At 42.1% G+C, this 14,107-nt stretch overlaps 1 protein-coding gene across 1 annotated transcript in view; it reads right to left on the reverse strand.

Annotated features, from left to right (window-relative positions):
* stard13b (StAR related lipid transfer domain containing 13b) overlaps positions 1 to 14,107 on the reverse strand; it is a 730,982-nt gene that overhangs the window by 675,402 nt on the left and 41,473 nt on the right. The window contains exon 2 of the mRNA XM_085999342.1: positions 2,502 to 3,432. Coding sequence (XP_085855468.1) covers positions 2,502 to 3,380 — 879 coding nt within the window. The 5' untranslated portion in view covers positions 3,381 to 3,432. The remainder of the gene's footprint in view (positions 1 to 2,501; positions 3,433 to 14,107) is intronic.

The raw sequence follows: 14,107 nt of genomic DNA on the forward strand, positions 1-14,107 counted from the left end.
ATGTTTTGTGGGTTTTATTCCAGATATTTTGCTTGCATTCCGTGTTTCAGACTAGCCCTGAAGGCAACCCCTTGTTCTCTACAAACGGGCGTCAGCCGTGGCTCAGTCAGTAGCTCCGACCACGTGCTGCCTGCTCCCACAGCGCTGTCCTCATTGTGATGCGGCCCAATATCCAGGGCTCTTTGGGCCTCATCATTTGTATGCAGGGAATTAATCCTGTGCGGGGCAATCCCCCAAATTTAACCCTCAGCAAGTTCAATTCCCAACATGTAAAACATCCCACTTCCAATTCATGCAATATCTGGGCTACAGTTTCTTAATTTATCTGGAACAAATGTGCTTGTTAAACCAAAATGGTACTGCCAATCAGACATATATTCCCACAATACCCACAGGGTGCTTGTATTTGTATGGAATGGCTTGGTCCTTTCCTCAGATAGCCGTAGCAGATATAACGGGTAGCAGGCACGATCGGTGGCGGGTCGGGTGGGAAAGTTGTTATTTTTGGGAGTGGATCGGGAATCCGCTATCATCTCGCTCCCACATGCCTTTCCCCCAGGCGCATCGGTGATCGCGGAGCCGACCCGGCCCGACCGGCATCGGTGGGCGACCCAATTGAAATCATTATCAGGTAGTTTACAGGCACTTACGAGCCTTTTTTCATTTACTTTTTAAATTTCTCTGCATGGCCACGGAATTCACGCAGCTCAGGAACCACGTCTGTCAACCTGAGGCGGGAGTTCCGTGGCCATTGCTCCAGCTGATTACTTGACAGCATCAAATGTACAGTAAAAGCTCCCACTTGACAGATGATCAATTTCCTCAGGCAGAAGCTGTTGCTCAGTCCATTTCCAGCACAGATTCTGCAGGCTGCAAGTCTTTCCAGCAAAGTCTCCATCCAGTGGCACCACCCCACACCAACACCATAAAGCATCCCTACAATGACCAAGCCATTCCTTTCACACTCATCACCATTATGGAGGGTACCATTATGTCTCATCATTCATTGCAACTCACTAAGCCACTTCCAAAGGTGCACACAAATCTGTCCAAGACCAGAAAATATTGAAAATAAAGATTTTTATGTTTGACACCACATTAACAGAAACTTTACATAAACATTGGATAAAATACCAAAGTGGCTACCCTTGTGTGTTGTTAGTTTGTTATGATTGCACTAGGATGAGGGTGAGTGTGAGGGGTGGCTAGTGAGATAGGGATGTAATAATGCAGATAGAGAGAGAGGGACGGGTGGAGGTGCAAGGTAAGTTGGCGTGAGTAAGGATGTACAGGAGTAGGGTAGGGAAGGCAGAGTGATGGAGATGTGATGAGAGGCACAGCAGGATGAGGTTGAGTGCGGCTTTGTACTAACGTTTCCTGATCGAATGAGATCATTGAAACATTTGCGGCACTGCACCCAGGTCCCCCTGACCACATCCCTACTTGTGCCCTCCTCTGCAATCTGCAACCAGGCGGTCTTGGTCTCCTGGGGAGGTTTCTCCCACCCATCTGAAGGGAAGAGGACCTCCCTGCGTGCTCTGACTCCCTCCATAAGCATATGGAGTGAGACATCGGAGAACCTGGGTGCAGCCCTCTGCCTCTGTGCAGTCACTGTCAGTGTTTACAGCATTCCAATGCTGTAGTGCACTGACAGCACTATGTTAGATTAAACTTCAAATCTAATGTGGCCACGGTCCCTTTAAAGATCCCGGCTGAAAACGCGTCATAAATGACATCATCAGACCCGCTCCATCTCATTGGGCCGGGTAACGCGCTAGGCATGCTTAATAGGCCCCATTAAGGTAACATTTCCTGATCTAATGAGATCTAGGATGAGGGTTACCCATTAAGGTAAGTTCATTTTCAACAGCGGGATGGAGCCAGCAGCAGGGTCGCGACCCGCTACGGACACCACCCACACCAGACCCACCCAGGTAGGCAAAATTCCGGCCAACATCTCTTCTGGAACTATTGTGTATTAATAGCTCAGCAATTTTCTGCAAACAGTACTGCGTTTTACTTAATCCCCATTTGTACCATGAGAGTAAGAAATAAGCGAACAATGTGATATGTCATAGACAGAAGGTTTCAACTTTGTCAGACCTAACTCCACCAATACCAACCCATTATTCACAGTGACGCCAAAGGCTTGAAAGTTTTGCAATCCGCTGAGAAACTTATGTCACAATTTCTCAAACTATGATAGAGTCCTTCAACTGTGCGTCTGAGGTGACATTTATAAAAAAGGTCATTTCACTTTTAATAAGGCCAAAATTCAAATGTTTCTAAATGTTAGTCCAATACAGACCACTTTGGCTTCACCACTTATTCTAAGGACACCAAAAGCACATTTGGCTGTCCATTATAGAATGAACCATTCTAATATGTTTCAATTTGTGACATTCAATATTATATACACACATTTACTGAACCATCCAATGCAATGATTTAACTCGCAATTTAAACCTCTTAAAAAAAAAACACAATACTGCAATTCTTACCTCTTTTCCCATTTCTTCTTGCTCCCGTTGACTGTCTTTTTCAGGGATCTCAACCTTCTCAGTGTATTTCGCAAGCTGGCAGAGAGTTGTATTCCCACTAGAAAGACTGTTAGTCTGTTTTCCACTGGCTGCTCGCTTTCTTTTTCTCATAAAATATCCCACATTGTGCGGCAACTCTGTGAAATTATCTTCAGATGAAGTAGGTCCATATAACTCATCTGATGCTTCACAAATATAGAGTTCAGTGGTTTCACTGGGTGTATGTTCAGCTTGAGACCCATAGTCAGAAAATGCAATAATACTCGATCTGAGCTTTTTGACTTTTAGCTCACTTGGTGAACTTACTGCACTGCATGCATTTTTATACGGAGAAGAAACGGAAGATGCTACCTCAGGAATCGAGGCATAATCTGGTTCCTCGTCACCACTTTCCAAATTCCATTCTGCGGAGTGTAGCAAGACTCCATACTGCCAGCCTCCATCAAGCTCAGTAATCCTACCGGTGTGTTCGGACACCTTGCAGAATCCCAATGGCCCCTCTACACAGAACAGTGGAGGGGAACTCTCATTCTCTGAACTTTCACCACCATCTCCCTTGGGATCATTACTGTCAGCTTTGTTTATCTTGTCTGACCCTTCTTGTTTACACCCAGTCAAACACTCTTCTTCTGGGGTATATGTCGATGCCTCCAAACACATGACAGCTGTAGAACTGGGTAACTTCTGATGATTTGCACTGTATGCTGATTCCATTCCAGTTTCGTTAGTAGAAGCGTCCACCAGTCTGCAGGAACCACGAGCAGCACTGCATTTTATATTAAACCGAGGTCTTGATGTCTGACTTTTCCATGTTGCTGAGAGTCTTGATGTACAAACCATTAAGAGCCAATGGTCTTAGCCTTTCCCAAGCGTCACCACATCAGCCACATACCTACATAACAAGATTTTTTAAAAAGGCATTAATTTCACTGTAACATTTATAATGGAGGGAGTTGTCTAGAATGGGTTCACTTCTAATCTGGGAGGAAAGCCATTAACCTGCCCACAATAAAACACAAATTGGCATTTTTGGAGTAAATAATGTTATTTAGAGTTTCTCTGGGTACTGGGAATGTCTTTTATATTAATGTTTTCAGAAAAAAGAGAAAAATAGAATTAGATTACAATTACACAACTGGTCAGATAGCACTTATCTGTGACTTTATAAAATGGAAGGCTGTCATTTTAAAATCGATAAAATTCCTTTACCTAGGATATACGGCACAGACACAGGCCATTCGGCCCAACCAGTCCGTGCCGGCGTTTATGCTCACTTGAGCCTCCTCCCGGCTTTCCTCATCTAAATCTATCAGCATAACCCCCTATTCCCTGCTCCCTCATGTGCTTCTCTAGCCTCCCCTTAAATGCATCTATACTATTCACTTCAACCACTCCCTGTGGTAACGAGTTCCACATTCTCACCACTCTTTGGGTAAAGAAGTTTAGAGGTGTTGTCATTACGAATTAACTCACATTTTATGTTATATAAAGGGGGGAAGATCTGAAATAATCAACCTGTGCTGAACTGAGTCAGTGGAATATTACAAAAGAACTGCAGTTATAATGCACATCATAAATTGCTGGAATATAATTTCCACATTGCAGTGGGTATATTTTCCTCTGGTTGTTATAATTAGTAACAAAGTAGACATGAATATAAAGCAGGGAATCCTAATGCGCAAAGAGGAAAGTATCCCCAGGATGAGCAGCGTGATGGCTCTCAGTTGAACATTTTGTTGGATGTGAGATCACGTGATGGAAGTAGTCACTGCCGTTTCACCTTTGCAGCAGTTAGTATAACTGGAATTGGAGCAGAGACATCTTTTTAAAGGCATCTCTAATATTAAAGTTTACAAAAAACCCAAATGGTATACCTTTAAGTTGCTTCTGTTAGAAAGGAGCCAATTGTCCAATCAGCACTTTTCTAAGATCAGCAAGCTACACTTTGTGCATGATTCAAGTTTGAGCAGGGCTCTGCACATGTGTTTAAGTGAGCTCAGTGCACACTTAAGCATATGTGCAGGGCTCTGTGCATATTTAAGCACAGGTATCTAGTTCTGTCCAGACTTAAACCCACACAGGAAGCTCTGTGCACACTTAAAGACACACATTGAGCTTGGTGTTTACGTAGGCACACAGCTCTGCACGTGTGTTTCAGTATGCACAGAGCCGAGTGCCTGTGCTTACGTCTGCACAACAGCATGACTGCCATAACCAAACTTCGTTATTAATTCACGTTTTCCTTCATTAAGCAAGAACTAATCAAAGACACAGAATATTGACTCATCCCTAAAAAGCTAACAAAATGTAAATGTGCATATGTTAATAGCACTACTGATTAACATGTTATCATGGGAACATATGCACAATACGTCTTGAAGTCTAAAGGTGAAACTGCAGCGATCATGTGATCCTGGCATAATTGGCACACTAATTCAGAAACTGAAATTCACTGCATTGTGTTTTAAAAAAGGACTCTAAAAGTATAGTTTTCTCTTGACTATAGTCATTCAAAATACTGGGGTAAATTCTCACCTTCACCACATGGGCGGTAATCAGAGCAGATCGCCTGCCCATTATAGAGCCCAACTGATTTTCATTCAAAATCTTTGGCATATCCGCCATCTTACTCAGGGGGCTGATCGTAAGATGGCAGGGACCGTGTGTGGGGCAGCCAAGTGCTGGAGATGAGCTCATAGTAGCGCTTGCACCCGCCTGCGCCATACTAATTAGGTTCGCACCCACTGACCCCGTACACTCCAATGGGGTCAGCACTGGCGGACACCCTCAGAACCGCCGGGAATGAATCCAGAGGAATTTCGTGGCCAATATATTTTTTAAGAAAATAGAATTTGCTCTTGAGAGAGACTGATTGTGCTTCACACTGACAGCTAAAGGACACAATAAATGATCTGTAAGGCAGACACATTAGAATGGACCACTGGAGTTGAATTACAGTTACATAATTTCTCTAAGTATGTTTTTGTCGCACTTCCTGACACGTTGTGACCCCTGTAATGGAGAAGCCATACTAAATACCTTCAATTATTAGGCATACCCCCTATAATATGCATTTTCTATACTTAACAAAGGCGGCATTATAAAAGAGGGTTTCTAAATTGTACGTTTGATATATGCATATCGTAACGCAGAGTAAAAATCCTCATCTAGGATGTACTGCACTAATATTGAGCTATACAATCCAGTGTTTTTTAATTACATAGTTACTCAAGTTTCTGGACATGATGAACAATGTGAGGTATAAATGTATTTCAGATTTGTACCTGAATTTGTTTGTCAGAATTTATCTCACTGACATTATACAGCAGAAATAATCCCCTACCTAAGAAGTGGTCAGTGTTTTACTGCAACCCTTCCTATTAAACAGCAGTTCAAATGCCTCAAATACCATGTTTAACATGCAGCTAACCAATCATTAATTGTCATTTCAGGTCTTACAAAAATGATTCAAATTCATGTACAAATTAATAAACTATCCCATTCTTGAAGAATCAACAAAACACAGAGGCTGTTTCCACTACTGAAAAAACAATGAACAGAAAAAAAGGCATTAAACCCATTGTATGCTTAAAATCCATACACACATTTACAGATTTCATGCAGAACAGCAATGCTAATTCATCAAAGGTGCAATGGCCCACTGCCATTGTGCAGAATTCCATTCAGACATATCTGAGAAACATGGAGGGCTTTTTATGGAAAGTTGCAATAAATTTTAGAAGAAAATCTAACATATTTGGAAAATACTTTTAAAGGGCATATTGAGTAAGCAAAGTACGGGCAGTGTATATCAAACTTTGCTACAAAAACTGAATTAATGTAAAATTTTACTAAAAGAAGTAGAAGGATTTTGCACTGCCACAATTTTGCAGCTAAATGCTACTGATATCAGCCCAAGGACTCAGTAACCGGGCAATGCAATCTCAGTTCATATCAGCAGTCCAAAGAGTTGAGCTGGAAAATAGCAACAATTTCACTGTTTGTTTTAGATAAATCAATGAACAATTAACCCTCTATCTTTGCATACGGGATAATTACAAACAACAATCATTGCAATATTCAAATCTCATTTCAGGTGATTATACTGAACACAATTTCGAACTTAGAAAAGAATGCATCTATTGTCCACATTCAGGAGGGGTTTAAACTTTAATCTGTTTTCAAATTGAACAATGCAGATGATTAGAAAAACTAACGAAGTTGGCAACGCCGGTTTACAACTTTTGGATTTTCATGTTATTTTCACTATTTTAAAATCAGATGGAGACTATTTTAATGTTTAATTCCATAAAATTTCCATTTCAACCTGTGATAATTAAAATTTAACTTCCACATTCAAACATTACTCATGAAATTTTTGTCTCCAGACTAATTTTTTTTTTAAAAGAGCAGAAAATTGCTAAAATGGCTGGAAACTTCCTTTACAAAATGCTTAGACGTCTAACACATACCTTAGGAACAATTGCCAAGAGAGCACTTTCTTTACGTTGACAACATAACAATAGTGAAGTTGATGTTATGCAGCACTGGGGATTTGCTTGCTATACTTGAAAATGAAACCTCATTAAATCTTATGCTATTATTAACTCCTAGAACCCATGGTATCTGTGACCTAGCCAGTTTTGCAAAGGAAATTCATTGAAGATTTTTAAATAAACCAAACTTTATGGCTCCCTCTGTGCCAAGCACATTACCTGTTTAATAAGATTATTCCACATTCTTTTAGCTCCGTTCATGATCCTAATTCAAAGTGAGTGTGGACATGGTCAAAAAATACTCATTCACAACTCGAGCTGATAAGACAGTACAATGAGGTTACATCTGAAGACCAGAATAACAGCCCCCCTCCCCCCTCCCCCCTCCCCCCCCAAACACCAAGCATTTCAGCCTGCTGCCTAAAACTTTGTCATCAAAACTATGTGCAAGGATCCCTGGGGCAAAACAGCCTTCTGCAAGCACTGGCCAAGTCATGCATAGAGAGCTGCCATCAAAAACTAAGCTCTTCTATAAATACATTGTGAGCTGTGCCTCATGCTATGCTGGGCCTCAGGACTGTGGTTCATTTCATCATCTGTAGCACCTGGTGTCAGCCTTGCAGTTCCACACAGATCACACAAGTTTTCTTGCTATCAATCTCAAACAGATAGCTCCAATTTGATCTATCCTTTTAACTTTTCAAATAAAGGATGATTGATTCAGTTGATTGACTCAAAAGTAATTTGAAGTTATATTGTGAAAAATTGTATTGCTGAGTCTCCATAATAATTGTTATAAGCTTTACAGGGCCTGGTGACACTAGAACAATGGGCTGCTGACCAGAAAAGGGATACTGTCTAGGGTATCTCCTTGTGATCCTTCAAGGAACACAGAGACAGATTATCCTGTACCGATATTGGGAAAAACAACAACAACAAAAACTGTTGCCCTTGGTGGAAAGGTTCACCTGGCACAACATATAGAGGAAAATCAGACAGACGGGTTCACACACCTGTAACAGAGCCAGCCCTTACTTTGCTCCTATTAATTTAAACGGACAGAAAATTGGGCAAGCTCCATTATATGCCTGCAAGGCTCCCCGTCTGATTGCACCTAGGCGATCCTTTATGCTCAAGCACAATAAGAGGAAAATCTACCACTCTGATCCATCAGGGTATTTGTATGAAAACAATATAGTCTGGATTTTTCTCCTTCCACCAGAGGTGGGCCAGGGCAGGACTTCCACCTGCCATCTTGGCCCTGCTGTGACCCCAGCCCACTTTACTAGGCCGGGGCTCATTGGCTAGGTAGGGCAGTCTCCCAGCAGGATGTCTGCCACTGAGGGAGCCTACTGCTACTGAGCCACAAAATTGGCAATCCCGTCAGAAATCCCGGGGTCTGTTAATTTCAATTATTGTAGGCGGGACCAGCAGAGGCCAGATATTTCAGGGGACATGCAGAAAGGGGATGGAACATGGGCGCAACCTTCATATTTAATGGGCTGCATGCAATTAAAGGGCTGAGCAGACTCTTGGAAGAGGCACTAGTGCTAAAGAATAGAAAAGTTGAGCATTTAACTTGTCAGAGGCTTATGTAGAAATGCTGCTGGTCCAAATTAGAGAATTGAGGGATGCAGCAGCACGGGACATGTGGATGGAAGTGGTTGTGAGTGGGACCTCCACAACCCCAACGATACCCTTGCAGTGTCGAAAGAAATTTAATGATCTCACTAGGTCAGTAAAGGTAAGTGTTTTTCAATGAATAACAGGGCAGATAACTGGATCACAGTGAAGCACATGGGTATTCCCTAGATCAGTAGTCAAGCATTGTCCTTTCCGGTATCGCAAGGTTCCTTGTCCCAGGAGCAAATTCACTTGGCAGCACTCATGTCAAGTGTCTCACATCCTGCAATGCATGCGAGCACATCGAAATGTAACATCCTAGGTCCTTGCTCCCTTACATCTATCATTACTACTGTCCATTCTAAGAATCCTAACTGTTTGTGACAGCAAGTTCTGGAGACTGCAGCAGCCAATTAAATATCCTTTTGGGATAGTACAACGGTGCACTTTGGCAAACTAAAAAAGATTTCAATGTAAAGTCCCTAAGGAATCGTAGATAGATGGCAGGATAGATTCCTGGTCACTCTCCCCTTCTCAGAGAAGATGAATTCCAAGCATTGTTTATTTCTACATTTGAACTAGAAACATTGCAGCTTGTGTTCCCTCAGTGAGCTTCCTTATTCAGTTCAAGTTGAGCAACGACTAAGTATTGAACTGCATCTTCGAACAGGTACATGTTCCAATATTTTAATTGTAGAAACATTGCAACTTGAACTGGTTCTATAATAATCGTGGTTGTCGGTGTTGGGGGTCCCACCTCATTTAAACTTTGGGACAGATTTTACAGCACCAGTGTCCGCAGACAAGTTCACATTTGCGCACTTCTTTGACAGTTCTGAATCGTGACTTATATTTCTCGCCGTGGACCTTCCCCAATGTCTGGGGAGCACCCAAGCAGGCAGGGAAGCAATGGAAATAAAAATCAGGCCGTTTCTATAACAGGCAGCCGATCCACAATGCCAGTTTTTTATGTCTGGGCGGAAAATTGAAAATCTACCCTACTGTGTCACCCAGTAGAATATGCAGTTTGAATTTGAATGAGTTTTAGGTTTGCTATTATGTGTGCATCCAAATATAGGTAAATTAATGAAAAAAATCACAAGTCACACCTTATCAAACAGCATAGTAAGTGTTATATTTGTTAATTATTTTTTCCTCTTTTTCTATTCCAGGCCATGTGTCCTGTGTCTATGAAAGTGGGGCAGGAAACCTACTTCCAGGCTAGCTGCCAGGAGGTGAATGAGAACAGTGTGACATCAGTCCATTGAAAATTCAATAAGGGGATTTTCTACATGCTGGAAGAGCATATCAGGAAATTGCATCCCCTCTGCCCGTGATGTTCCATCCATATGCACCAGAAGTGTTGAAACAAAATTTTTCTTTTATTGAAATTTGCAGGGCTATGGGGAAAGAGCAGGGGAGTGGGACTAATTGGATAGCTCTTTCAAAGAGTCAGCACAGGCACAATGGACCGAATGGCCTCCTTCTATGCTATCCTTCATGGGATGTTGGCATTGCTAGAAAAGCCAGCATTTTTTGCCATTCCCTAGTTGCCCTGAGAAGGTGGTGGTGGGCTACCTTGTTGAACTGCTGTAGTCCATGTGATATTCTTCCTAGCGGTTCGATGCACTTCACAGGGAAAGTAAGAGTCAATCACGTTGGTGTAGGACTGGAGTCTGTATAGGCCTGATTGGGTTAGGATGGCAGGTTTCCTTTCCTAAAGTGAGCCAGTTGTGTTTTTATGACAATCCGACAGCTTTGTGGTCACTTTTACTGATACAGGAAACTTTGTGCTATCCGGCACCGACGGGACCGAGCTGCTGCCGTTCCCTCCAAACTGCCGTACACTGCAGAGCTAATGTTGAAACATACAGAGATTTTCATCTCCGTATGAATCAACAAACCCTGTTGCTTAGCAACAGCCTCTAAACAGTCGGCAAGTGTCTCTGTAGCGTCTCTAGCTGAAGCTGTTGCTTAGCTACAGACCTTGCACAGCTTGACTGTTCAAAAAAAGCAAAGAAAAGAAACGAAAAGAATAAAAAACGGCTCCTTATTTTTGCCGGTGGCTCCAGCTTGCCAGACGGTTCGCCCCCGGATAACTCAAAGTTTCCTGTACCAGATTTTTTAAACTGAATTCAAAATCTCAAACTGCCATGCAGGATTTCAACTCACATTCTCTGGATTATTAGTCCAGTAACAGAATCACTACACTACACTACACCGTGCCTCTTGTATGGGGAAGTAATCGATCTGCACTCAAATGCTTCTCCACTGTCACACAACTTAGCAGAGTTGGGGATTGTATCTATTCCTTACACTACCTGGGTGCTCTCAATATTTTAGAATTGCAGGGGGATCCTTGCAATTTTTCAATATATTAGTGTATTTATTCATGAATGTTAGTAAAATAACTGAATTATGGCAATTGCATGTCAGTGCTTGTGTCTGGTACTGGAAATGTCTTGAATTTAATCTTTTGTTTTAGTGAAACTCAAATAAAGTTACAAAATCTGTATTGTACAAAGTTTTATGCAACAGTAAAACTTTGCAATCTTCCATGTGATTTTTACTACAGGCTGGTTATTTACTGGACCAGGCTGTTCCAGGGACTGTCACTCACTAATATGTCAACATGCCCCTTTAATTCGAGTATAAAGAGGTCATAACAAGAACACCAGATGTACACCTACCTTTGTGCTCGGAGTTGCACTTGTTGGGAGATCCTCCCTGCTTGTGTGGCCCTGATCACGAGGTCAAAATGAAACCATTGAGGTTGCTAGTGGGACGGAGAAGCGCACACATCGCTTGGAAAAACACTGAATACAAGGGTCGGGGGATTTGTGGAGGAAATGCTTCAGGTGGTAACCTTCAAGGTTACAGCTTGAATGAAAAGTCATAAGCTAGCACAAGCTGTCGGGTATAATCCTGAAATGTAGCAGTACAACAGCAACATGGAAGCTGCGCCAAATGTAAAGACCCACAGTTTTTACAACATTACGACAGTGACTATACTTCATTGGCTGTCATGTGGTTTGGGATGTCCTGAGATCATGAAAGGTGCTATATAAATGCAAGTCTTTCTTTATACTACCCACTAAACTAGAATTCTCTTTCACAAATACATGTTATTAGAGTAAGACCCCATTTATATTTCTGATTTTATAGGGCTGATCTTAACCCCGCCAATGTAAACGGGGCGTGCAGAGCGAGGGGAGGGGTTAAAATATCGTCAGCAAGGTACTCACCTTGTCCACATCGCACAAGCGCCACGCACTATTTTAACAGGTGCATTTGCGTTAGAGGTCCCCGCTCGCAGCAGGTGAGGGCCTCATTGTAATACAAAAGTCAGGGTCTGATGATGTCATTCAGACCCTGCCAAAACTTTAATGTGCAGTCACGTGTTTGGTGCCATCGTCCTGTCTGGAACAGATAACATGGAAGTAGAGATACTCAAAAGAGCAAGATAAGACTGAAAAAAAAACTTTGCATTTATATAGCACCTTTCATGACTTCAGGACTTTGCAGCCAATGAAGTACTTTTGAAGTGTAGTCACAGTTGTAAAGGTGGCAGCCAATATGTGCACAATAAGGTCCCACAAGCAGAAATGAGGTAAATGACCACTGACATTGCAGCACTACCTCTGCAGTACTGCACTGGAGTATCAGCTGAGATTATGTGCTGAGCTCCTCGAGTGAATAAGCTGGAGGAAAAGAGGGTAATACCATTTTAAATCCATTCGTTTACACAAATATAGAATGTGAAATATCTTCTTCTTTATCCAACATTTAGATACATTGGCCAGATTTTCCTTCCATAACCTGAGACCACAGGCCAATAATCAGCTAACTCAGCATAGATCGAGCGTCAAATCTGGGATCTTCCTGGCCCTTGTTGCTCAGCTGCTCACTGGATAAACTAATTCAGCCATCTCTAGATTTCCATCTCTTGTATTTTTGTGCAGTGGATCTCCTTGTATATCCCGCTGTATTGATGTAACTCTGGCGGAAACTCCGTTTACATGCATAAACAGAGTTTCTGTTTAACTTCTGCCAAAGTTACAGCAGCGGAGTAGGAGAAGCCCTAAGGAAGTTCCCAGCAAAGATATTTCCTGATGGAGTTCTTTTAATTTCAACGGCATCTTGCCAGAATATTGGAAACCTGCTGTTTTTGGCTCTCTGCCCCACCCTCTTAGGCCATATAGGTTATGTGGGCAGCTGCCACGTGGCCTGAAGTGGTGCTTTTGTTTTTAATGGAGGTGTTCTTCAGCCATAATGTATCCTGTAGGATCGTCTGGGAACAGGCATTCTGGTTGACCTATCTATATGATAGGGCAGCATTCATCATGGAAACATAGGTCTTCTAGAAAGTTGGAAGGGATGCGGTAAGAAAACAACAAAATAACATGGGAATGTTGCCAACTCAACCCATTGTAGGGACAAATTATCGTACAGTTCTGTTTGTAGTCCAAGCCAATTGTTTTCAAGTTAATCAAGTAAACCAGCTAAATACACAAACCTGTGAATGTCATTGTAACCTTGATTGCTAAAGTGTGTATTGAAATTACTTTCTTGTAATGTACTTTTTCTCCATTTTTGGTTTTCTTTCTTTACCCGTATTTAGGGTCAGATGCACAATTCCCTGGCCAAGAGGATATGAGAATAGTTCCTAGCCTTTACCAATGGAACTCTGTAACTACCGGTTAGGAAATGTACATGAACTTTAGCCAGCCTCCAATAGTAAGTGACATGAATTTGGTCTGTGCATCCCATATTGGGAGCTCATTATGTGAAGAGTCAAAAGCATAAATCTACACCCCATCACACCATGCCACAGCAAAAGCACTTCACCACACCAACTATAAACAAATGACTTTTACACATTTCCCTTGCATCTGTGTGAGAGATTGGGAAATGTGGTGTTCAGAGGGACCTGGATGTCCTTGTACACAAATCACTGAAAGTTAACATGTAGGTACAGATGGCAATTAGGAAAGCAAATGGTATGTTGGCCTTTATTACAAGAGGATTTGAGTATAAGAGTAAAGACGTCTTACTGCAATTATATCGGGCCCTGGTGAGACCACACCTGGAGTATTGTGTACAGTTTTGGTCTCCTTACCTAAGGAAGGATATACTTGCCATAGAGGGAGTGCACCGAAGGTTCACCAGACTGGTTCCTGGGATGGGAGGATTGTCCTTTGAGGAGCGATTGAGTAGACTAGGCCTATATTCTCTAGCGTTTACAAGAATGAGAGGTGATCTCATTGAAACATACAAAATTCTTACAGGACTTGACAGGGTAGATGCAGGGAGGATGTTTCCCCTGGCTGGCGAGTCTAGAACCAGGGGTCACAGTCTCAGAATAAGGGGTCGGCCATATAGGACTGAGATGAGGAGAAATTTCTTCACTCAGAGGGTGGTGAATCTTTGGAATTTTCTACCACAGAG

Source organism: Somniosus microcephalus, chromosome 10, assembly GCF_052327205.1.
Source record: "Somniosus microcephalus isolate GS21.2 chromosome 10, FLI_Smic_1.0, whole genome shotgun sequence".
NCBI classification, from domain to species: Eukaryota; Metazoa; Chordata; class Chondrichthyes; order Squaliformes; family Somniosidae; genus Somniosus; species Somniosus microcephalus.